This window comes from Microtus pennsylvanicus, chromosome 1 (assembly GCF_037038515.1).
Source record: "Microtus pennsylvanicus isolate mMicPen1 chromosome 1, mMicPen1.hap1, whole genome shotgun sequence".
Taxonomy (NCBI): Eukaryota; Metazoa; Chordata; class Mammalia; order Rodentia; family Cricetidae; genus Microtus; species Microtus pennsylvanicus.
In genome coordinates, this window is record NC_134579.1 from 154,023,849 (window position 1) to 154,051,717 (window position 27,869).

The 27,869-nt window shown below is 36.7% G+C and overlaps 1 protein-coding gene across 1 annotated transcript in view; it reads right to left on the reverse strand.

The window, feature by feature from the left end:
* Positions 1 to 1,846: 1,846 nt before the first annotated feature.
* The window catches only part of LOC142842464 (vomeronasal type-2 receptor 116-like), a 52,851-nt gene continuing 26,828 nt past the window's right edge, over positions 1,847 to 27,869 (reverse strand). The window contains exons 5-7 of the mRNA XM_075959190.1: positions 16,322 to 16,445; positions 9,710 to 10,503; positions 1,847 to 1,972 (exon numbers count right to left, since the gene is read on the reverse strand). Of these exons, the coding sequence (XP_075815305.1) occupies positions 1,847 to 1,972; positions 9,710 to 10,503; positions 16,322 to 16,445 (1,044 nt within the window). The remainder of the gene's footprint in view (positions 1,973 to 9,709; positions 10,504 to 16,321; positions 16,446 to 27,869) is intronic.

A 27,869-nucleotide genomic window follows, 5' to 3' on the forward strand; every position in this document is an offset into this window, starting at 1 on the left:
TCTATGCTTAAGATTTTTATATAACTAGGTTCAAATGCCAGTGAAGGAATGGACTTGTTAGCTGGTGTAGGAGGTCCTTTTGTCTTTGTGTTGCTTTCATTGGTTAATAAAGAAATTGCTTTGGACCCGTTGATAGGGCAGAACTTAGATAGGTGGGGAGACTTAACTAAATGCTGGGAGAAAGAAGGGCAAAGAAGAGAATTGCCATGGACCCACCTCAGGAGATAGATGTGCTGAGACTTTGCTGGTAGGCCACCACCTCTTGATGATACACAGATCAATAGAAATGGGTTAAACTAACATGTAAAAGTTAGTCAATAAGAAATTAGAGTGTATGGGGAAAGCAGTGATTTAATTAGATCAGTTTCTGTGTGGTTATTTTGAGGTTCTTCAAGCCAGGGTTGCTAGGATGAATGAGGAGGATCTCCTCCTATAAGTGGTGCTTGAACATGGTCGACTATACCTATGTAAAACTTGAGAGGCCTTAAAAAGGAATTCTGTGTGTGTGTGTGTGTGTGTGTGTGTGTGTGTGTGTGTGTGTGTGTGTTTAACACGGCTTGCTGTTTGTTGGAGGTGTGCCACAGTTCTTTTGAGAGATATTTTTTTTTTGTCTCAGCAACATCAGCAACATCAGCAGCAGCAGCAGCAGCAGCAGCAGCAGCAGCAAGCAGCAGAAGAAAAACATGCCATTTTTGAAAAGCAGGCTTTATGGGCATATGTATTAATCAATACATATATAATGTACATATGTATAACAAATCCCTCTTTTTAACCTACTTACACTTTGAATATATATTATAGGTTAAAGGTTAAATTTTTATGGGATTCATGATTGTGCAAATACATGGGACTGATTCGCATTGATTCTCTTTAGATCTTTTTTTCCTGTTTCTTCATTTTGACCTAACGTAATGTGTTAACTTTTCTTAATCTTAGTATAATTTTTGTTTTTACTTTCCCATAGAAAACTTTGTTTTTCAGTGAGAAATAGAAGAGGTCAATAAGATACCATAAAGGGCTTACTGGAAGGAGTATGGAAGAATAAATGAATAAAGGAAGAAGCCATAATCAGAGACTATTATGTGGGAAAAATATTTTTAATGAAGGGAAAAAAATAAACCAGTATTTTGTTTCAGTTTTATAAAATTTAATTCTAAAAGTTATTTTAATTTCAATTAGGTGTATGTGTGATTTTTAAGGGGTGTCATTATGTGCACATCTGAATGTACGTTTTCTTGGAAGTCAGAAGAGGGCAACTCTTTCATTAGAGCTATTGTTATAGGAAGGTGTGAACTAAGTTGTGGGGAATGGATAGTGAACTCATTTCCTCAGAAAAAGCACACATGAATTTAAATGTGGAGACACATTTAATCTTCCTCAATATCCTTTATATCTATTTATCATACATTTCTTTTAATCCTTAATTTTACTCCTATAACTCCTAAGATGCAACAGTATTCACTTTTCTTTCCCCAAAAATGGGCATATTAGTTTCACTATCTGATAGTAGTATTTCACTCTACTAAAGATTTCTCTGTTTTCATTTGCATTCAAAGTCCCACATTCACTCATTTATCAATAGAATTACTGAACATTTATTTTAATGTTACTGGACAATTATGGAACAAAGGAAAACATCCCTAATGTGCTAACTGTAAAAACTTGAATCTTATAAAGCAAGTGGCTGTGTGGATATTTATAGATGACAATTTACAGAAAAGTAGTATTTATGACACTGCTGTGCCTCATCATTGGAAGAAATGATGAGAATCAGTAGCCATTCATACAGTTTACATTGTATTGTATTTGGTGGTTCTGTGCCAGTTCTGTAGTTGTCAGATACAATTTAGGAAATTTGTGTTCGGAAAGATGTTTTCTCCCTTATCTTTTGAAGAGAATTTCTCTCTGGTCTCAGCAAAATTATGTAGCACTTGGGGATGAAAATGCATCCCAGTAGGCCTGCACTGGAAGCCTGGACCCGCACAGAATAAAGGCAATGCAGATATCAAAGAATATTTACCAGTTTATTGTTAAACTTACTGAACCAAAGTTCCAGGGTAGCACAGGTAGCGAGGAACAAAAGGGGCGAGCCGCCTCTCTGCGCACCCTTTATTGGCAGGCATTCGCCTGAGGCAAACCCCGCCCTCTAAAGGGAGCTGATTTAACCCCTACATCTCCCCTTTTGTCTAAATAAGACACAACTAAACCAAATATAACTATAACAATAATAACAAATGATAAATATAACAAACAATATTGAGAGCAAAAGTTTTGCTAAAGAGTAACTACAATTAAATAATCTTCAACTCCATCAAAGATCTGAGAAGGGAGTAAATATTACTTAACAAAAAAGAGATATCCAAAATGTGCAACAAATGACAGAGACAACTGACTGCCTGGGCAATCACCCAAAATCTCGTTTGCAATGTTGAGTCAACCAACTTTGGCTAAGGCCTAACATAACTGACATACCATTCTCAAATGCAAGGAACTTTCTTAGGATTATCCTACCCTGTCTTGGCAAGATAAGACAATCCTGTTTATAACTTAGTCAGTAGTTGAGGTATGGGTTTTTCTTAACCCAAAGGCCAGTTCTGCCAGGAAGACAAGCTCCCAGTGGAGTGTCTTTGGTGCTCAACGTTCTCTCGGGAGTAGAGTGGTGTTGCCAGGAGTAAATTGTGTCTCGATGGCACAGAATTCTAGGTTAGATTAAAGGCCATTTTCTACAGCTCTTCAAAGAGGCTGAAGATTATACTATCTATACTGAAAATAATCTCTATGTATCTAAAAGACCTGATTAACCTAAAAATAATATGACAAACATGTAATTCTCAATACCTATCTAATTTGAAAACTAAGGGAATAAACAATTGTGCAATGTATGAAGACAATGATCTTCACCTGTAAACAATATCATTACTTATCAAATGTAAACAATGTTATTACATAAATAGTACCAGAGGTAGAAATGTACATTGTGATATGATAGATGTATCCATACAATATAAGCATACTCTTATACCAAAATAGAGGTAGGAACACTCACATTCAATATTCAATATATCAATATACAAGAAACAGTACCAACATAATTTTCTAAAAACAGTAAGTCACAAATACCAATCATCCCATCAACCCAGTTAATCCCCCCCTTTTTTTTTTATCCCTAATTACATACAATATCTCCCCATCCCATCACTCCTAAACCAACCACTAAAAGATGTCCCTAACCCTGTGGGCAAACTCTGTTGGGAGAGGGGACGTCGTCCTCTTAGATTGCTTCTAGCTGACATGGGGGCGACGTTCTTCTTAGGGGCCCCTGTGAAAGCAAACGATGGTAAAATTCCCAAATTAACCTTTGACTTAAGAAAAATATAACTAGTCTCTGTGTGTTTCGAGAAGGTCCGGCCAGAGCGTTGTCAAAAATGTGCATCATATGAAATTGTCTCTTGCAGTTGGTACCAAAAAACAGGTCTAAAATTAGCGCTTAAAAAAAAAATTCATGACGTCATAAAAACCAGATTGAGTTGATGTTGTGGGGCCCCATCTTCATCCTGGAAACTTCAAAAATTACTGTAGGAAAATATGTTGCTTGTTATGGGAAATTTAAACATTAACAACAAGGACTTATACTGACATATAAAGAAAGACACAGATGTGAGGGAAGGCAAAGAAAGTTTATCAAGTATAAAATTATTCTTATTCTGTCCCATTTCATGGCTCCTGACCTGAGACAGAAACTTTGAAATATCTCTTATCAACAGGCTTGGAATTGAAGAAGGACTGAGCCATAGTCCAACTCCAAAACCAGCTCTACACATTTATAAAGAAGTGTTCAATAAAACATATAAATATAGATAAATATATAAAACCAATATTTACGATACGTATAGAATTTTATTGTTGATGTTTAATGGGTCGTATCTATTTTCCATCCATCAGTAATTAAATATTCAGGGTCCCTCAAATTCTTTGGAGATGAATATTTTCCTGTGGAGATAAGAAAGGAACCCTGCCCCCATCCTATTAGTAATCCTTACCATCTGTATGTCGGTCATCCTTGTGAATGAATTGTTATTTATCTTTTCCAAGTGACTTCTCTTCCTCAAACCGAACCTTTATTAATTTTGACGGTATCCATAATTTTTCCTCACCTGTGGAGATAAGAGCAAAACCCCTTCCCCAACGCAGCACATCTCCTGGCTTCCATTGTGAGGTCAGTACATCCTTGAAATAAACTGGTTGATTTAGTTCAGCAGACTTTTCCATTATCCAATGTCTTTCTGCAGCCGTCGTTCCCTTCTCATTAGCGTTGAGAAAATTCAAGGTTAACAAAGCATTATGTAACCTATTTCTAGGGGTGTTTTCCACCCCTTTCTGTTTGTTCAACATATCCTTTATAGTTCGATTTGATCTTTCTATGACTGCTTGACCTGTAGGATTGTATGGTATACCTGTAACATGCTTGATATTGTAATGATCAAAAAACCGTTTAATCTTCCTAGAGACATAAGCAGGACCATTATCTGTCTTTATTTGTGTAGGTATACCCATGATAGCCATGACTTCTAATAAATGAGTGATTACTGAATCAGCTTTTTCTGAACTTAAAGCAGTTGCCCACTGAAAGCCTGAATAAGTGTCGATGGTGTGATGAACATACTTCAATTTGCCAAATTCTGCAAAGTGGAACACATCCATCTGCCAGATTTCATTTCTATGAGTGCCCTTTGGATTAACTCCTGCTGGCAGTGGCGTTTGGTTATAGAAAGAGCAGGTAGGGCATTTCTTCACAATCTCCTTAGCTTGTTGCCATGTAATAGAAAACTCTTTCTTCAAACCTTTGCTATTAACATGATGTTTTTTATGAAATTCAGAGGCTTGAAGCACACTACCAATCAATAATTGATCAATTTCTGCATTACCTTGTGCTAGAGGACCTGGCAGACTTGTATGGGATCAGATGTGTGTTATGTACATAGGGCAAAGCCTGTTCCTGATCAAATCTTGAACCTGGATAAACAATGAGGTTAGTTCTGTATCATCAGGTATAAATTCAGCAGTTTCAATATGTAAAATAACTCTTTCTGCATATTGTGAATCAGTAACTATATTAATAGGTTCTTTAAAATCTCTTAGTACCATAAGAATGGCATATAATTCTGCCTTCTGGACAGAATCATAAGGACTTTGTTCCACCTTACCCAAGTCTTCTGATTTGTAACCTGCCTTCCCTGATTTATTGGCATCAGTATAGAATGTACGGGCTCCAGTTATTGGAGCATCACGGACTATTCGAGGAAGGATCCAAGAAGTTCTCTTTATGAAGTTGAGCCGCTTGCTTTTTGGATAGTTGTTATTAATGTCTCCCAAAAAATTAGCACAAGCTCTTTGCCATGGTTCATTATCTTCCCATAATTTCTTTAGTTCATCAGCAGTGAAAGGCACTATAATTTCTGCTGGGTCTATGCCTGCTAGTTGACGAAGTCTCAGCTTGCCTTTTATAATTAACTCAGAGACTTTTTCCACATAAGTTTTCAGTTTCTTACTTGGTTTATGTGGTAAAAAGATCCATTCCAAGATAATATCATCTCTCTGCATTAAAATTCCTGTAGGAGAAATTTTCGATGGTAATATGACGAGAATACAATCGAGCTCTGGATTCACTCTGTCCACATGTGCCTGTTGTAATTTCTCCTCAATCATTGTCAGTTCCTTTTCTGCTTCAGCTGTTAATTCTCTGGGACTGTTTAAATCTTTATCTCCATCCAAGGTCTTGTTCAAATGAATTATTAGATCAGGTGTTATCCCAATAGTTGGTCGTAAACTGGAAATGTCTCCTAACAGTCTTTGAAAGTCATTAAGAGTCCGTAGGCGATCTCTCCGAATTTGTGCCTTCTGTGTCTTAATTTTTTGCAAACCTATTCTATAACCTAAATAATTAACAGAATCTCCCTTCTGAATCTTTTCAGGAGCAAGTTGCAATCCCCATTTAGGTAACAGTATCTGTATTTCTTCAAACAGTCTGTTCAAGGTATCTATGTTTGAATCAGATAACAATATGTCGTCCATGTAATGGTATACAATAGATTTGGGAAATTTCTTGCGTATTATTTGCAATGGTTGGTTCACAAAATATTGGCACAGGGAAGGGCTATTTAACATACCCTGGGGGAGGACGGTCCAGTGGTACCTCCTCGAAGGTTGAGAATTGTTATAAGTAGGCACTGTGAAGGCAAATTTTTCTCTATCTTCTTTTTGCAAAGGTATAGTGAAAAAACAATCCTTCAAATCAATAACTATGAGAGGCCATCCTTTTGGTAATAAAGAGGGCAACGGAATTCCAGATTGCAGAGGGCCCATAGGTTGAATAACTTTGTTGATGGCCCTGAGATCTGTCACCATTCTCCATTTACCTGATTTTTTCTTAACCACAAATACAGGAGAATTCCAAGGGCTGGTAGATTCTTCTATATGTCCAGCATCTAGTTGCTCTTGTACCAGCTGTTCTAAAGCCTGTAGCTTTTCCTCAGCTAAAGGCCATTGCTTTGTCCATATTGGTTTCTCAGTCAACCATTTTAGAGGCAAGGCTGTTGGTATTTCTGAAGGGACATCAATTGCTTGTTCCTGCACAGCCCTAATGGCCAGTTTTGTCCTTTTGTAATAACTTTTAATATTCCTTTCAGAAATATGGGCTCTAGAAGTAGCAGGAATGTTAATTTGAGTATTCCATTGTTGTAATAGGTCACGACCCCATAAATTCATTGCAATATTGGCTACATAAGGCCTTAATTTTCCTATTTGTCCCTCAGGCCCTATACATTCAACCCATCTCGTGCTCTGCCTTACTCGAGATAGGGTTCCAATTCCCAGGAGCTGAACATTTATATTCTGAAGAGGCCAATATGGATGCCAAGATTCTGGGGTAATGATACTTACATCAGCACCTGTGTCCAGTAGGCCAGTAATAAAAATGCCATTTACACACACTCTCAGCTTAGGTCTTTGATCATTTATAGAAGTTTGCCAAAACACACGTAACTCATCTTTCTGATTACTATTGCTTGTAACAGTAGGCATGTGGCTTTCTAATTGTCCTGACGAGGCATGTTCTCTGCAGAAACTGGGAATGTCTGAACCATGTTTGCCATGGGGGCCTGAGACGCCCCCCCTCTCACGTTTCCCGTCTGTATCAGGTTGCCTTGTCTATCTCTTGTAGACCTGCATTCATTCGTCCAATGTCTGCCCTTCCCACATCTTCTACATAAACCTGAAGGCTGATTCCTTCTATTCCTGTTATTTCTAGAAGACGCATTATTATTATTTCTGAAAACCCGTTGTTGACAATTCCTTTTCATATGACCCATTTTGCCACAATTAAAACATTTGGTATTCTGGTGTCTCCTTTTACCATTGGAAATTGCTTCTTCTACCCATGCTTCAGTGCCATAGTCAAATGTGTCAACATCTAGTGTATGCAAGACCCATTCTTCCAAGGACGCTGATCTGAACATTAAAGGCCTCAAGATCCTTTTACATTCCACATTAGCATTTTCATAGGCCAAAGACTCAATTATTATACGTCTTGCTTCTGGGTCAGGTATCCCCATTTGTACAGCCTTAGTTAATCTTTGTAAAAAGTCACTAAAGGGTTCTCTCTGACCCTGTTTAACTGTGACAAATGATTCCATTCTCTGTCCTGGGTCTTGTACTCTGTCCCAAGCCCTTAAGGCTGCTGTAGTACACATGGAGAGTATGTTTTCATCCAAATTAGCTTTTTCCTGAGGGTCTGAAAAGAGCCCTTCACCTAGAATTTTATCCAGGGAAACGTCAATTCCCTTCGCCTTTACTGCTGTTCCAAAAGTCTAGCCTCTTGCCTGAATAAGCATTTCCATTTTAATTGCGGTCCACTCTCAAGGACCGCGGAGCTCAGCTGGAGCCAGTCCAAGGGGGTTGCTTTGCTTGTTGTGGCCCAAGATTTTAGCATCTCTTTAACAAAAGGGGAGTGCATCCCAAAAGACATGATGGCCTGTTTAATTTCTTTGAGATCATTCATACGGACAGGCTCCCATGTATCTTCCTTGATGACCCTAGGGTTTCTGGAACCAACCACCTTTTCTGTTGTTATTACAGGAAAGGCATGTAGGGCTGTAGGTAGAGCTTTGTGAAAATTGTCCCGGAGGGATTTATCCACAGATGTAGTTAAAATTTGCCTTTCTACCCTTTGCTCTTCTTCATCAGAATTTAGAAATTCCTCAATCTTTTCAATTCTATTCACCATTGCTTTTTGTAATGTCTGAATCTCCTGCCCAGAATTATGTTCTAAAGCCTTCATTGAGGATTCTAGAGTATGAAATTTGTCCAGTAGAGATAACTTGTCATCTTTGGACATAATTTTTTATGGCATAAACCGTGCCTTCTTGTATTGACAATCTTTCCGCCAATCTGTCATAAGCTTTAGACAAAATTCGATTGTCACATTCAGCAGTTTTGATTCTCTCAGTTAACGTTTCAGTTCCTACAGAAAGGGACTGCTGAAACTTACGATCTAATTCAGCTGTTCCTTCTTCCATAGTAATGAATTTCTCCTTAACATCAGAAAGGGACTGCTGAAACTTACGATCTAATTCAGCTGTTCTTTCTTCCATAGTAATGAATTTCTCCTTAACATCAACCTGTACTTTTTCTAGATTTTGCTCAGTTAACCGAGTCATGTTAAACAAAGATTTGTTTTCTTCCTGGAGAACTTCAAACTGATTCTTGAGAAGATTGTTGTCGCTCTCAATAGTTTTCAAACGTTCAACCTCTGCCTTAAGAGATTTGATCATTTTCCTATTATCAAACCAAATAGTGCTAAGGAAAATTAAGAATCCCAGGAATATCCATATATGTGGTGTGGTAGACACCTCTTGTAAGATCTCCCAAATGGTGCACTCAAAAAAACTATTGAAATAAGTTGCGGTCACGTTCTCAGACATTATTTAGAAAAGAAAAAGTTCTCTTACCTGTAATAACTGGTTCCTGCCAGTGGTGGCGAAAGAGCCCAGTTGAATCCACGTGTCCTAAATCTGAAATAAAAGGACTCAAAAACAAAATTGAAACAGACACCAAGCTGATAAGTATTTTTTGCCGGGGCTCTCAGGCCGCTGTCACGTGACCTGAGCGCTGGCGGCGGTGGGGGAGGGAGGGGGAGCAGACACAGGCAGCGCGCACGCTGGTGGGCGGTAGCACACGGGAAATCTGGCCGGGGCGGCTCGGAACAGAGGCTTAGGCGCTGTTAAAAAGGCTCTGTCGATATCAAACTCACTGCTTGATACTCTAACAAGCAGCAGGGAAAATCGAGTCGCTCAGAATCTCAGCTGTTTCAGCGCGCGCCCAGAGAGACTGCTCAGAATCTTAACTTCTTCCGCGCGCGCCCAGAGAGACCGCCGCAGCGACCCCGGGGTGCAAGAGACTCCGTTTCGGGGCCGGTTCTCGGCAAAGCCCCACGGGTCAGGCGCCAGATGGACCCGCACAGAATAAAGGCAATGCAGATATCAAAGAATATTTACCAGTTTATTGTTAAACTTACTGAACCAAAGTTCCAGCGTAGCACAGGTAGCGAGGAACAAAAGGGGCGAGCCGCCTCTCTGCGCACCCTTTATTGGCAGGCATTCGCCTGAGGCAAACCCCGCCCTCTAAAGGGAGCTGATTTAACCCCTACAGAAGCCAAGATTGACAAGACCTCCACAGCCACCATTATCTTGCCCTTAGTGCTGTGGTAGACAGGGAGAAAGGTGATCCAGACACTGCAAAACAGCAGCATGCTGAAGGTCAGCAACTTGGCTTCATTGAATGTGTCAGGGAGATTCCTGGCCAAGAAAGCAACAATGAAGCTCACGAATGCAAGGGAGCCATGGTATCCCAGGACACAGTAGAATGCAGTAACTGAGCCCTTGTTGCACACAATGATGATTTGGCCATGCTCAGAGTATACATCTTTGTCAATAAAAGGAGGAGAAAAGTACAGCCAGATTGTACAGAGAATAATTTGGATGAGCATACAGATGACAATGATATAGTTGGGTAACCCAGAAATCAGAAAATACCTCATTTTTGTTCCAGGGGCTGTGACTTTGAAAGCAAGCAGCACAGTCACCGTTTTAGCCAACACAGTAGAAACAGCCAGAGTAAATACAACTCCAAATGTAATTTGTTGTAGAACACAGGTAGCTGAGTTGGGATGCCCAATGAAAAGAAAGGGACACAATAAACAAAAGATGAGTGAAATTAGCAAGATGTAGCTGAGATTCTGGTTATTGGCCTTCACAATGGGAGTGTCATGGTGCTTCAAAAATATCCCAAGAACTACAGTTGTGAATACAGAGAAGAACAAGGCCATTAAGGTAAGAACCATCCCTAAGGTGTCTTTGTAGTTCAGAAAGACCACAGCTTTTTGAATACACTGGTTCTGCTCTCTGTTTGCATACTCATTCTCGAGACACCTCACACAGTTGTCCACATCTGCTGGAGACAGAAAAGCATGATTAGTCCAATGCACAACTTCTGCCATTTATTGACAGAATATTTCATTTGTGTTGAATAAACATTTTGATATCTGCATTCTTTGCTGATGATGTATTTGAGAGACACTGCTTTATAGCAATACTTTCATTTCATAATACGCATTCGTTATCTTTATGGGCAATGAAATAAAGCAATATGTTAACTATGAGTTAATGACACCATTTTTATGTTATCAGAAAGCACACATATATTCAATACTTTCTGAATGCTATGATGAATTGACTTAAAGTAGTGAGTTTACAGAGATTAAAATAATTAATCATTGTATTGCACAGAGTGTATTTTAATATCTCAGATCCCATGGTTACAGTGATGCCTTCTGTATTTCTTTCTATTTTATGAATGCTTTACCTGAAATATGTGGGGATTGTGTCTTCTATTGGTACAAGCTTTGTGATACATTTTCCAATATGAATTCACCAACCCAAACACACTGACATAGAAGAAGCAGGAAACAGAATCTGTAAGGACTGTTGGGGTCTGCACACAACTTGCTAAGATCAAGTTCTCTACCCAAAGGAGATTGATTTTTACAAAGGAACAATGCATAGGGAATAAGAATCAAAGACAGGTATAGAGAATTGATTGGAGTAAATCAACAATAGAGGAGGGAAGGTTTTTTTTTCAGGGAGGACCTAGCATTGACTCTTATTAGAGGTGACAGGTGTGGCCTAAATGAAAATAGCAGTTTATAAAGGTAAAAAAGGACCCCTAACAGTATAAATAGTTTATCTTTGATTGGACAGGTTAATTAGAAAACCATAAAGTACTTTTTGCTAGCTAGATTTCAATTCTTTGATAGCTGATAGTGAGCCCTGGGAGGAATAAGTGACCAAATAAGGTATTAGAACTTGGTGGCTCGTTTAAGGAAAATACTAGCCATGTCATCATTTCTGTTGATGTGCGGAAAAACCATGACCACAGTTACTCTTACAAATAAAAACTAATTGGGTGTCCTATAGTTTGGAGGCTCAATCCATATTATAATCCTGGGCCATGTTGCTATGGAGGCAGACATGGTGCTGGAGAAGGAGCTGAGTTTTCTATATCTTTGATCCATAGGCCACAGGAAGTAAATGGTATCACTGGGAATGGCAAGAGCATATGAAACTTCAGAATCTCCCTCTTCTATGACACGTTTCCTCCAATAAGTCCATACTTACTCCAAGAAGGCAACATCTCTTAAATGGCCAATTACTACCACTGTTTAAACTATTATTCAAATATAATGTTCTAAGCAAGGCAAAGGGAATGGGAATAGGAGCAAGACTTGCTAGAGTCATGTCTATTCTTAGGCTGGCAAATGTCCCTTCAGAATCTGTAAGTTATATGTATTTCTCCATGTGTTTGTACTTGGAAAAGTAAGAATAAAGCTCAAATATCAGAATTATATAATTTATGTGGAGGAAGGAGGAAAATAAGTATGAGAGAAAAAAGGTATATAAATATAATTTTTATATTTTTAAAAAATATATTTAAATAAGATAATATTTTTACTTGTGTCCTCTTCAGGCAGTATGAATATTTTATCATTAAGCCTTATAAAAAACAGCAACCCTATCCTAAAGATAGATACTTCTGTACATACTTAGCATTAAAAAGCCCTCTATCTTTATTCTATCAATTTTAATACAAAAAAAAAATACATTCCTGCCTAATAACAATTTATTCAAGACAAAGACTCTATAAGTGTACTCTGGTGTGAAGTAGATATTGATATAACATCATGACTATGAAAACAGAAGATTATTAAGGCACGAGTGATAGTACAGATGGTTTGCTTTGAAGAATAGTACTACATTCATAAGTTGTAATCTTCTACCTGGATAATTAACAAAATGTGAATCAAATTGTTTTTACCCATTGGCTAATTGCAAAAAGTGATGTATTCTAAATTTTAAGCAATTTTAATCAAGACAGATAAATTTATGAACACATATAATTATTTAGTTAAATTAAGCAGATGGAAATTTATCTCACTTATCAAAAGAATACACTGTTCTTCCACAATACCTAAGTTCAGTTCCCAACATCCATCTTATGTTATCACAATTGTTTGTAATTATAACTACAGGAGCATTGAATGCCTCTCACATGCAGCACCTGCAATTGTGTACACATAACCTCCAATCTCATATATATATATATATATATATATATATATATATATATATACATATTTAAAAGATTAGTAAAATATTTTTAGCTTTGTTGTATTTGTTTGTAAATACCCTTTATTCTTGTATATTTCTATATTTAAAGCAATTTAATTGCAGTTTGTTTGATTAATTTGGAGTATGCTCTATGGGCAGGTACATAGAGATCTAAACACAATCTCAATGAGTTGGCAACTACGTTCTACCACATGAATCCAAGGATGAGATCATCAGTTTTTGTAGCAAGAGATTTAACTTGTGAGTCATCTTACCACATATAAATATATTTTATAAACATTCACTATATAGAATGACAGGCAATAGGGAAGAAAACTATCTATTTGCCATTTTTATATAAACAACTCTAAACAATCATTTCACTAATAAGAGCTGTGTAGGAGATAGTACCATTTGGGTAACTGTGGCTAGTTGCTTTCACAGGAAACAATTTAAATCCTTTACTCTTTGACATTATTTACTGTGTGCTGTATGTATAAATGACAATTATAAGACTCCATATTTTCTAATCATGTGTTAAAACTTATTACACTTCCATATACTGCAAATCACACGTATCTTTGAAAAAAGTATCTCTGGTTATTGCTGATGTCTTCTGTCTAATAAATAACAGTCATTGAAAAATTTACAATGATGATTTTTCCTCATTAATCTTATAGAGTACTTAAATTTGATTCACAAGTTGCCCAAAATAGAGTTTAATGATTCTGATGTCCTAGTCTCTTCTCTGTTGATCTCTGCAAATACATGGTGGCTATAAAATTATATAGTGACATATACAGACATGAAATTTGAAAGAAAATAAATATTAGTGAAGATTTATGACTGGGAAAAAATCTATATATAGTTACAGAGGATATTAATCACTAATAAAAATGTTGTTTAGAATTTGATCACAATATTGTATGAGTGTGAAACTGTTTCTTTGAGACAAGGCCACCTAATATAGACTTCCAGTGAATCAAAGATGTATGTCATGATATAAAGCACAATTAGCAAAAACTCAAGGTCAGAAATTGGAATTCGACCTGAATATCTGAAAAGCAAAACAGCCAGCCACTGGTTCTTACCTCAACCTCAGTCTGAAATGGTAATCCTGCCTCCAGGTATCTCAGAAAGAGACTGTCTGAAAGCTGTCTCCCCCACATTTTATATTCCCTTCTAAAGCTGGTATTAAAGGCATTCACGACTGGAATAAATGTATGTACCACAGCATTTCTATATTAACTAGGGTTTCTACTGGGATCAAAGGTGGTTTTTTTTTTTAACCATGATCTTGTCTATAGGGCTAACCAGTAAAGCTGTTTTACTCTCTGATCTCCAGGAAGTCTTTATTTATAAAAGTACAATTGTAATGGCTCTACATTTCCCCTTTTTTGTGAATCAAAATAATAAAAAGAAGTCTATAATTAATATAAGAAAACTATATACAATAAGTACAATGACTATATACAATATATACAGGGAAGAAATATATTCACAATATCAAGTCCATTTGCATTTGACATATTGAGAAAAATATTTTGTATGTAGCCTATCTAAGTGAATCCTAAGTCTTATACCTAATTTACTTTCTACCAATGACTTACTTCCACCAAAAAGAAAGCTCCATGTAGAGTTTCTTCAATGCCCATTATCTTCTCTGAAGTAGTTTAGTCTGCTCTATTATCCTAAACAGTGGATAATACTTTCTTTCAAGGACTAAAAATTTGCATTACATTGTTAAATGAGCTTCAAAATGCATGTATATTTGAACATTTTAATCTCAAAGTTATTTCAATATACAAAATTTGTATACAATACACCAAATAAAACCAATGTGAAATATTTAAAACTAACAGTTGCTTTTAAAAAGTAGTCTCAATAATCTCCCCCTTTACCTTTTCATATCTTTATCCCCCTTTTTTCTTTTCAGAGTAGATTCGATATTCTACATTTCTGTTTTATCTTACGTATATCCCCTTTTTCTTTCCATTTCTTATTTTCTTTTCTTTCTCTCTCTTCTTTCTTTTCTTCCACCCTTCCTTCTTTTCTTTGGTTTATTTTGAGACAGGATTTTTAAGCAGCTATGCAGCCTGTCCTAGAACTCAAGCTGCAGACCAGGCTGACCTTGAATTCACAAAGATCTGCCTCATACCACATTCAAGTGCTGTGATTAATGGCATGCACCATGACCACCTGATGTTTTTTTCAAAACAAGAACCTTGAATCTAATTTCTTTGTTTATATTTTCTTCCTGAACATTAGCCATAACAACTTGTAAAAAACATTTAAACAAAAACATATATCCATAATCTATTTTAGGGGGAATTAGGACATATTTTCTAGGCTACATCCTGCTGCTTGGGGGTGCCAATAATCTTTTGATGACCCAAAGAAAATTTATAATTAAGGTAAAGTCCTTATTGGACTACTCTATGAGACTGGATCATTTCAGACAAAGTCTTGAAGCTCTTCTAGATGTAGAATTCAGAGGATTCTGCAACTATGTACTCTGACACATTGGATCATCTGGGTCATCTGTTCCCACTGAAGAGTTTTCAGGGACTCTTCCTCGATCAAACCTTATTTTCTTAAGCCAGAATGAGTTCACAGCCTCTTACTTCCTTTGGAAACAAAAGTAAAACCTCTTCTCCACAGCAACATATCTTTTGACTTAAATTTTGAAGTCAAGCCATTTTCAAAATATATAGGTTGTATCAATCCAACAGCATCAATAATCAAATGCCTTTAAGAAGCTGTGGCTCCTTTCTCAGGAGTTAAACAATTCAAAGACAAAACGATAGCATACAGTATCCAAATTCTCTGTATATTTTTGATCTTTATATGGAAGTTAAGACAGGGCAGATGGGAGCTAGGAGCTCTAGTTTTTCTCTCAAACCCAGGTGTCTGAGTTTGGGTCCAGCTCCTAGAACTAGAAATCCACTCGCATCCATGGCCTTGGCTGGTGGATAAAAAGCCTCAAGAAAATGTCATTTTCATGGATTCATATCACAAAATGTTGGGTACCAAATGAAGAATGATTAATAACAATCCAGAGTCAGAAATTGGGGTTCAACCTGAAGATCTGAAAAGCAAAACAGTCAGCCACTGACTCTTAATGTCAGTCCAAATGGCAATCATGTCTCTAGGATCTCAAAAAGAGACTATGTCTGAAAATTGTCTTATATTCCTCTCTAGGGCTGGGGCTAAGACATGTACCACTGGGATTAAAGATATGCACCACCTGATTTCTATATTAACTAGGGTAGTTATTGGGATTAAATGTGCATGTCATTGTGGTTGCTGGGAATAAAAGTTTGTATTACCATAATGTGGTCTGTAAGGCTGACCGGTGGGACTGTTTTACTCTTAGATTTCAGGCAGTCTTTATTTATTAAAGTATAATTGAAATTCCACTACAATGGTATAGCAAGTTATTTAAAGTGACTTTATTAATAATCATAGTCCTATAAAACTTAACTTAAAAAGTAATATATTTTATTTCTTCAGTTGTCTTTTGGTCCATTTGAGCATCCAAGTATGACTGAGAGAAAATGATCTATATGATGTGAAGGATTTACTCAATACCAAACACTCACTTGTTGCATTAGAAACTTCATTTTGAGGGCAGGGACTGCAACCAAAACAGCAGGCTGCCATTCCCTCCTGTGAGAATTTTCTGAATCCAGGACCACAATAAGCACTGCACACAGAGGGCGGCATCTGTGAGAATTCAGATAAATGCTGGTGTCAGGAGTTTTACCTACTCCTATAACTATATTTTATTATCATGTTGATATATCAATACGCTAATTTTATATACACCAAAGGAGTGGTTAGATTAAATTTAATATATTTTATAATACCATGCATACAAATGTGTGGAAACAAACTGATGTAAATTTGAGTAGCTTCCCATACCTAGAAATTTAGGAGGAAGAATGGGTTTTTTGATATAAACAAGCACTATAGAACATGCAAAGTGTTTTTTCTACTTAATTTTCATCACCTTGACACAAAGTACATTAATAAATTAGGGGAGCCTTAACTAAAATATTTCTCTCCATTGAACTAACCCACTGTACAATTATTTAACCATTTCATTAGTGGGTAATTGATGTAAGACTGCCCTGCCCACTCTAGGCAGTGCTGTCCCTAGTCAGGGCTGTGTGAGAATTCAGAAAAGCCAGTAAGCTTTGCTCCTTCAGATTCTATGATTTAGTTGCAATCTTTATATGCCTGCCTTGTCATTTCTTTGCTGTAATTCATTATCCCAATCAAACCTCTACCTCAATCTGGTCAATATTTAATCACAGCAATATCCCAGCTAGGTGAATGGACATCTGAAACAGGGAAATATCTCTTAAAATGTCAGATAGCACAAACAAACTCCAAAAACAGCATTGTAAGGAATGGCATATTATAAAAAACTGTTAAATAGGTAGAGTGAGGAAGGGTATAATCGATATGTATTGAGCTGGAAAGAATGGTGTTTCCTGAGATGTACATACTTTACAATGCCTGCAAATATTTGGGGAACCTGAATAAATTTTGATTTGAATTATTTGTTCTTTTGATGACCAATTTCTTGATATTTTTGTATATTTTGGAGGTCAGACATTTATCTGATGTGGGGTTAGTGAAGATATTTTCCCCTTCTGTAGGCTGCTGTTTTGTCTTATTGACCATGTCCTTTGCTTTACAGTTTCAGGAGGTCCAATTTATTGTTATCTCAGTGTCTATGCTGCTGGGTTATATTTAGGAAGTGGCCTCCTGTGCCAATATGTTCAAAGGTACTTCCCACTTTTTCTTCTATATGGTTCAGTAGGGCTGGCTTTATGTTGAGAGTCCATCTTAAAACTGTAAGAATGGACAAAATCAAATATACTGATGAAAACTTATGCTGGAGAGGTTGTTTGGTAAAGGGAATACTTCTGTGTTTCTAAAGGGAATACAAGCTGGTACAGCCCCTTTGAATGTCAGTGCGGTGATTTCTCAGAAAATTAAAAAACAACCTTACTTAAAACCCAGTAATTCTACTTTTAGGTATTTATCCCAAGACTCTCAATTGTGCCACAAGGACATATCCTCAACTATGTTCATAGCAGCATTGTTTGTCATACCAGAATCTGGAAACAACCTAAATACCCCTCAAACAAAAAAAAATGGATAAAGAAACTATGGTACACTTACACAATGGAATACTATATAGCAGAAAAAATAACATCTTGAATTTTACAGGAAAAGTGATGGTGCTAGAAAACATCATTTTGAGTGAGGTAATCCAGACACAGAATATATGCTATCATATGTACTTCCTTATAAGTGGTTTTTAAACATAAAGCAAGGAAAACCAGCTTACAAATCACATTTCCAGAGAACTTAGACAACAAATAGGACTGTAAGAAAGACATAAATAAATCTAATCTACATGGGAATTAGAAAAAAACAAGATCTCCTGAGTAAATTGGGAGCATGGGGAACTTGCGGGAGGGTTGTAGGGGATGGGGAAGCGGGGGGGGGGGGGGGAGCAGAGAAAATAGTAACCTCAATAAAAATCAATAAAAATAAAAAACACATCAATAAAAATAAACACTTCTAGTCACACAAAATATAATGTAAAACATTAAAAATTTTGATTTTGTAAATATTTCATTGAAGTATTTCTTAAAGTTTAAAATGAAAGAACTTTGAATAAACAAAAATGCTCTGGATTGGAATCTACACACTGTTTTAGACATCTGTTTATTGTTGTGTGCTGACTTGGCATCCTCTGTTCAGAACTGTGAACACCACAGTGTCTCCTCTGCATTGGTTCTTTCATGTTCTCCACAAGATGATTAAGTACGAGTCTTCCTTCTTTTTTCAATGTTTTCTTGAAAGAGAGTCTCAATTTGTACACCTCAACTCCATAAGTAAAGTACATTAACAGAAATCTGCCTCTCCTGCCTTCTGAATACTGGGATTAAATGTGCCTACTACCACTGTGCATATTTCTTCTCTTCTTTTCTTAATTTAATATTTTACTATTTCATTTTTGTATTTGCTAAGATATCAAGGACTATTTTCAAGAAGCATGGAGTAAATGCCTATCCTTGTCCAATCTCTGCTCATTTATTTGAGCTGCTGTTTGTTTCTGCAACCTTAGTCATGTGGACATGCTGTGTAAGGCTGACTGACCATAAACAGACAGTTTTGTTTCTACCTCTGCCACCCAAGTGTTTTGATTAGGCATACACACCAATGCATACACCTGTCCTCAGTTAGGTTTTCATTGGAAATTCTTTGAGTTTCTTTTCCTGTATTACAATGTTGTCAATATGGTTGTCATAGAACAACTTTTAATATGATCTGGCTGGTAAAAAATGAGTAATTAATGGAAAAGAAAACCTTATTAAGTCAAGATGGGTTCCTTCTATTGTGTAAGATTTTGTTTGCTTTAAATTTTAACTCTCAATGAATGCTGAACTGTTGTAGGGAGTGGGCTGCTTGTTTGTCCTGGCTGTCTGGCTAGCTGAGCTTCAAAATAATCACACAGATACTGTATTAATTAAATCACTGCTTAGCCCATTAGCTCTAATTTCTTAGGGGCTAATTCTTACATCTAATTTAACCCATTTCTATTAATCTGTGTATCACTATGTGGCAGTGGTTTAGAAGGTAAAATTCCCAGAGTGTCTCTGGCAGATCCATGGCATATCTCCCACTCTGCTTTCTTCCTCCCAGTATTCAATTCAGCTTTTCCTTCCTACCTAAGTTCTGCCCTATCAACAGGCACAAAGCACTTTCTTTATTAACCAATGAAAGCAAGATAAAGACAGAAAGACCTCCTACACCACTGAACTTTATAAAGAGCCATTTCTGTACATATTTGAATAATCATGTAGGCCTGTGCTTGGGTCTATTTCTGAGCTACATTTCCTTAACTGTTTTAAATATGTTAAACAATAGTTGTAACCTTGGAATAGAGTTACATGTTTATCACAGGGACAGATCTTTTTGTTGTGTTTTTGACTTACCCTACTCAGTGTTTAGTTGAGAATTTTTCTTTCAAGTTCATGAAATTGTATAGTGTCTGGTGTTCTTTATTATGTCTCATTTCAATAAGATATCTTTCCTCCATCTTTATAGAAGGAATGTCTTCATGTTAGTAACAGAAGCGTGTCTTTGGAAGCACAAATGAATGTATGTTTTACAAACAAAAATCTTGTTGTTAGTGTATTATGATAGGAGAAAATGAAAATTAGTATTTTGTTTTGAGAATAATTTGCTAATTTTTCATTTCAAAGCTATGTATGATAATTTTCTAATTTTTTCTGTATTGTGTTCTAATGTTCTCACTGTCTTTCTTGACCACATATTTATCTTTGTTGTCAATGTGTAGGAGTTTTTCAAGTGTCTTACATTGTGATCATAATATTCTATAAGTCATATACATCAATGAATGTTCATCTATTTCTTTATTAGTTATGGTTCTCTAGAGTAATACAATTTACAGTATTCTCTCTCTCTCTCTCTCTCTCTCTATATATATATATATATATATATATATATGTGTGTGTGTGTGTGTGTGTGTGTGTGTGTGTGTATGATGTCATTTAGTTTGTGGTCTAGCTTAAACAAAATCAACAAGTTAAGAATGGGATCTAAGAATATAGAAGTTACTCAGTCCATGATCCTGAATGTCTCAGTTAATCTTCAGTAAACACCTGAATCGCAGACATGATGGCTCATTACAATGTCAATGAAAGAGTGGACTTGCTAGCAAGGTGAGAGGCATCAGACAGAGTATAAGTTTCCTTTCTCTTTGCTCTTGTATAGGCTTCCAGCAAAGTGTGCAGCAAATTTTGTAGGGGATTTTCAAAATCAAATTATCGAAATCTGCTTCCAGCACAGGGTGTAGCACAGATTATAGGAGGATTTTCCAGTCAAATGAACTAAATGATTAAAGTTTGTCTTTCCAATTCAAGATTCACATAAATAATTCTCATTTCCCAGATTAGATTAAAAGATGTGGTTAAAGGCATGAATTCCTTCCTTCCTTCCTTCCTTCCTTTCTTTCTTTCTTTCTTTCTTTCTTAAGTCTTCCTTCTCTTCTTTCTTTATTTTTTTTGTTTGATTCTTTCTTTCTTTCATTTCTCTGATTTATTTTAGAGACATATTTTTTCTAGCCCTTGTCCTGGAACTGGCTATGTAGAAGAGGTTCCCTCAAACCAAGTGGTCCAACTTCTTCTGCCCCATGATTGGATATGTTGGTTAGTGGCTATACCTTCAGTTCATATGTTTTATTTCCTGAGAGTAATTCTCCTCATCACTCTGAGATATAATATTATTTTATAGATTTTATGCTATCTGGAATTTGTAATACAACTTAAGATCTAGCTTGATGATTTTCCTGAAATTAACTCATTTAAATTTTGACCCACATAATACTGGAGAAGTTTGAATTGGGTATCTTAAAACTATTCACATCAGAATTCACACTTACAGCATACATTAGACCCATTATGGAATTCATCATTTATAAATATAAAAAAGCCATTATTTTACTACCAGTATTTCCTCCACAAAGAGATAAGGTTGCTAGACATACATGCTTTGTTTGAGCAAAATATGAAAGAATTTACAGGACCAAGCAATGTTCCTCTAGTTAGCAATTACTTTACCAGATATGCATCCATTGGCACCACAGATAGCAGTGTTGTACAGATATACATACAAAGAAAGCACCCATATCAACTTAAAACCATAAAGAAAAATGAATAAAGTTATAATTCATAGGATTATGAAAATATTACCTAAATATATTGTTCAAGATATTGACAATTTAGTATCTATTGCTAAAGATACTTAATAACAATTATGTAATAAATATTAATGATTTGTATGTGTTTACATTTTTCTTCCCTTAGATTTACCCTCAGTCTTTCAACACCTGTCAAGTGTTCCACAAGAAGGACAACAAACAGTGTCCAACTATAAGAATTGTACCAAGAAAAAGTGCTTCTATTTACTAGAAACAATATAGCATAGTAGTAACAGTCATAATGCATTATATATTAAAAATAAGAAAGATATTCTGCAATGATAAAAATTCATTGTATGCACATCAGAAATCCTCAAAGTATTAATAAAATGTCACATCAAAAAGAGAAATGTAGAAACATAATATAGGGGGTGGTGGTGAGGGAACTGGGTGGGTGGGAGTTCCTTTGTTTCAATAGCCTGTGTGCAGCAAGGTTGGCCTTTTGTCAGCAAGGTCCCTGGCCAGCAAAGGAACATGATCCTGTTCCAGAAGACCCATCAGAGGGGTGAGTGTGTTCTTAACATGCGGCAGGAGCCTCGAAATGGAACACAGACATTCCTCAAACCCCTAAGCTTCCTGATCATTCTGCAGGGGCTGCTCCCCTCAGCTGGGGCCTCTCTATCCCTAAGCCATCTCAGCTTGCACCAAGAAACCCCGACCCTTCTTCATCCCCTCCTCAGGGGCATAAGATCCACCAGCTCAGTCTGTTTGGGCACTGGGATGGGGTAGTGAGGGCAACCGGGTGGGTGGGAACTCCTTTGTTTCAATAGCCTGCCTGCAGCAAGGTAGGCCTTTTGTCAGTGAGGTCCCTGGCCAGCAAGGGAACATGATTCTGTTCCATAAGATCCATCAGATAGCATTTGAAGAAAGAGATAGGAAGACACCGAGACAAGAATTCCTCCATCAATATGAAAAACAACATGAAAATAACAAAACCCAATGATCTTACAACAGAGGGACTTGAACACCCTAATCCAGAAGAAGTGGAAAAAAATTGACATTATGAAAGCGATAGAGTCTCTTAAATAGCATGTAAAAAAATGCCCTTATAGAAATGGATGAGAAGTATAACTAAAAGCTTGAGGAAATGAGTAAATCTGTAAATTATACACTAGAAAACAGAAAAAAAAAACAATCAAACAGGTAATGAAAACTGTTCAAGAATTGAAAACTGAAATGGAGGTAAGGAAGAAAACAAACCGAGGAAAGGCTGAATAGGGGAAATCTGGGTAAACGAACAGGAACTACAGAGACAACCATAACCAACAGAATACAAGAGTAGAAGAAAGAATCTCAGATGCTGAAGACACCATAGAGAAAATAAACACATTGATCAAAGAACACAGCAAATCCAACAAATTCTCATCACAAAACATTCAGAAAATATGACACACAGTAAAAAGACAAAACCTAAGAATAATACGGATAGAAGAAGAATTACAGCTCAAAGGTCCAGAATATATATTCAACAAAATTATGGAAGAAAACTTTCCCAACATAAAGATAGTCCTATGAATATTCAAGAAGCATACAGAACACCAAATACACTGGATCAAAAAAAATCCCCTCACCATGTAAGAATCAAAACACAAAACATACAAATTAAAGAAAGAATATTAAGAGCTGCAAAGGAAAAAGGCCAAGTTACTTATAAAGGTAAACCTATCAGACATACACCAGACTTTTCTATGGAAACCATGAAAGGCAGAAGGTCCTGGATAGAGGTACTGCAGAAACTAAGAGATCATGGATGCAAACCCAGACTACTATACCCAGCCAAGCTATCATTCACTATCAATGCAGAAAACAAAATATTCCAGAATAAGAACAAATTTAAACAATACGTGGCCACAAATCCACGCTTACAGAAAGGAATAGAAGGAAAATCGCAACCCAAGGAATCCAACATTTCCAACACTGCCTACATTAACTCAGACATCTAGCAACCCTTCACCAGCACAACTCGAAGAAGGGAAACACACAAACTCTATTACCAAAAAAATAATAATAACCGGAGTCAACAACCACTGGAGATTATTATCACTTAATATCAATGGACTCAATTCACCTATAAAAAGGCACAGGCTAAGAGATTGGATATGAAAACAAGATCCAACATTCTGCTGTTTACAAGAAATACACCTCAACCACAAAGAGAGACATCTACGCAGAGTAAGGGTTTGGGAAAATGTTTTACAAGAAAATGGACCTAAGAAACAAGCAGGTGTGGCCATACTACTTTCTAATAAAATTGACTTCAAATGAAAATCAATCAAAAGAGATGGAGGTGGACATTTTATACCCATAAAAGGAACAATTCATCAGGATGAAGACTCAATCCTGAATATCTATGCCCTTAAAGTAAAAGTAATCACTTATATAAAAGGAACATTACTAGAACTCAAGGCAGCCATCAAACCGCACACACTAATAGTAGGAGACTTCAACACTCCTCTCTCACCAATGGACAGGTCAATCAGACAGAAATCTAATAGAGAAGTAAGAGAATTGTTGGAGGTAATGAAGCAAATGGACTTAACAGACATCTATAGAACATTCCACCCAAATGGGAAAGAATATACCTTCTTCTCTGCCGCTCATGGAACCTTCTAAAAATTGACCACATACTCAGTAACAAAGCTAACTTCCACAGTTACAAAAAAATATTAGCAACCACCAGTGTCTTATTGGATCATCATTGATTAAAGTTAGAATTCAACAAAAATTCTACCCCCAGAAAGCCTACAAACTCATGGAAACTGAACAGTCAACTACTGAACCACACTTGGATCAAGGAAGAAATAAAGACAGAAATTAAAGTCTTCCTTGAATTCAATCAAAATAAAGAGACAACATACTCAAACCTATGGGACACTATGAAAGCAAACCTAAGAGGAAAGTTCATAGCACTAAGTGCCCACTTAAAGAAAATGGAGAAAGCACATATTTGAGACTTAACAGCCCACCTGAAAGCTCTAGAAAGCAAAGAAGCAGACCCACCCAGGAGGAGTAGAAGACTGGAAATAATCAAACTGAGGGCTGAAATCAATAAAATAGAAACACAGAAAACAATCGAAAGAATCAATGACACAAAAGCTGGTTCTTGGAGAAAACCAACAAGATTGATAAACCCCTATCTAAACTAAACAAACGAGAGAGTGAGAACACACAAATAAATAAAATCAGATATGAAAAGGGGAACATAACCACAGACACAGAGGAAATACAGAGAATCATTAGATCTTACTACAAAAGCCTGTATGCCACAAAACTGGAAAATGTAAAGGAAATAGACACTTTATTAGATAAGTACCATATACCGAAGTCAAACCAAGACCAGGTGAACAATCTAAATAGACTTGTTAGTCACAAGTAATTAGAAACTGATATCAAAAACCTCCCTACCAAAAAAAGTCCAGGACCAGATGGTTTCAATGCGAAATTCAACAAGAATTTCCAAGAAGAGATGACACCTATAACCTTCATATATTTCACAAAATAGAAACTGAAGAGTCATTGCCAAATTCCTTTTATGAATCTACAGTAATCTAATACCAAAACCACACAAAGACTAAAACAAGAAAGAGAATTACAGGCCAATCTCATTCATGAAAATTGATGCAAAAATTCTCAATAAAATACTGGCAAAACGAATCCAAGAACACATTAGAAAAATTATCCATTATGATCAAGTAGGCTTCATCCCAGAGATGCAGGGCTGCTTCAACATACACAAAGCTATCAATGTAATCCATCATACAAATAAACTGAAAGAAAAAAAACCATATGATCATTTCATTAGATTCTGAAAAAGCATTTGACAAAATTCAACATCCCTTTATGATAAAAGTCTTGTAGAGATTAGGGATACAAGGGTCATACCTAAATATAATAAAAGCTATATACAGCAAGCCGACAGCTAACATCAAATTAAATGGAGAGAAACTCAAAGCCATCCCACTAAAATCAGGAACACGACAAGGCTGTCCACTCTCTCCATACCTCTTCAATATAGTGCTTGAAGTTCTAGCAATAACAATAAGACAATATAAGGGGATCAAGGGGATTTGAATTAGAAAGGAAGAAGTTAAACTTTTGTTATTTGCAGATGATATGATAGTGTACATAAGTGACCCCAAAAACCCTACCAAAGAACTCCTACAGCTTATAAACACCTTTAGTAATGTGGCAGAATACAAGATCAACTCCCAAAAAATCAGTTGCCCTCTTATACACAAAGAATAAAGAAGCAGAGAGGGAAATCAGAGAAGCATCACATTTCAGGAAAGCCACAAATAGCATCTTTGTGGCTAAAATATCTTGGGATAACTCTAACCAAGTAAGTTAAAGATCTATTTGACAAAAACTTTAATAATTCTTTTAAGAAAGAAATTGAAGAGTATACCAGAAAGTGGAAGGATCTCCCTTGTTCTTGGATTGGGAGGATCAACATAGTAAAAAATGGCAATTCTACCAAAAGCAATATATCGATTCACTGCAATCCCCTTCAAAATCCCATCAAAATTCTTCACAGACCTTGAGAGGATAATAATCAACTTTATATGGAAAAAAACCAGGATAGCCAAAACAATCATATACTATAAAGGATTGTCTTGAGGCATTACCATCCCGGACTTCAAACTCTATTACAGAGCTACAGTACTGAAACAGCTTGGTATTGGCATAAAAACAGAGAAGTCAACCAATGGAATCGAATAGAAGACCGGGCGGTGGTGGCGCACGCCTTTAATCCCAGCACTTGGGAGGCAGAGGCAGGCGGATCTCTGTGAGTTCGAGACCAGCCTGGTCTACAAGAGCTAGTTCCAGGACAGGCTCGAAAACTACAGAGAAACCCTGTCTCGAAAAAACAAAAACAAAAAAAAAAAAGAAGAAGACCTGGATTTTAACCCACAATCCTATGAACACCTGATTTTCGATAAAGCAGCTAAAAGTATACACCGAGAGAAAGAAGTATCTTCAACAAATGGTGCTGATATAACTGGATGTCAACCTGTAAAAGAGTGAAAAAAGATCCATATCTATCACCATGCACAAAACTCAAGTCCAAATGGATCAAAGACTTCAATATCAGTCTGAACACACTGAACCTGATAGAAGAGAAAGTGGGAAGTACTCTACAACACATGGGCACAGGAGATCACTTCCTACATATATCCCCAGCAGCACAGACATTAGGACAACATTGAATTAATGTGACCTCCTGAAACCGAAAAGCTCCTGTAAAGCAAAGGACACTGTCACTAAGACAAAAAGACAACCTACTGATTGGGAGAAGAGCTTCACCAACCCCGCAACAGACAAAGGTCTGATCTCAAAAATATATGAAGATCTCAAGAAACTAGACTTTAAAATGCTAATTAACCCAATTAAAAAATGGGGCACTGAACTGAACTGAGAATTCTCAACAGAAGATGTTCAAATGGCCAAAAGACACTTAAGGTCATGATCAACCTCCTTAGCTATCAGGGAAATAAAAGTCATAACAACTTTGAGATGCTGTCTTACACCTGTCAGAATGGCTAAAATCAAAAACACCAACGATAGCCTTTGCAGGAGAGGATGTGGAGTAAGGGGTACACTCATCCATTGCTGGTGGGAATGCAAACTTGTGCAACCACTTTGGAAAGCAGTGTGGTGGTTTCTTAGGAAATTCGGGATCAACCTACCCCAGGGTCCAGCAATACCACTCTTGGGAATATACCCAAGAGATGCCCTATCATACTACAAAAGCATTTGTTCAACAATGTTCATAGTAGCATTAATTGTAATAGCCAGAACCTGGAAACAACCTAGATGCCCTTCAATGGAAGAATGGATGAAGAGAGTGTGGAATATATACATATTAGAGTACTACTAAGCGTTAAAAATTGTATCTTTAATTTTGCATGCAAACGGACGGAAATAGAAAACACTATCCTGAGTGAGATAACCCAGACCTAAAAAGATGACCCTGGGATGTACTCACTCATAATTGGTTTCTCCCCATAAATAAAGGACATTGAGCCTATAATTTGTGATCCTAGAGAATCTAAATAAGAAGGTGAACCCAAAGAAAAACATATAGTTATCCTCCTGGATATTGGAAGTTACTAGACAAGATTGCTGGCAAAAATTGGAAACTTGGAGTTTCGGTACAATGGGGAAAAGGGGAGATGGGGAGAGAAAAGTTAGAAGAGGTGGATAGGGAGAGCTTGGGGGATGGGATATTTGGGATAAAGGAAGGGTGGATATGGGTGCAGGAAAGTATATATCTTAATTAAGCTAGCCATTTTATGGTTGGCAAGAGTCTTGAATTTAGAGGAGTTCCCAGGTTTCCATGA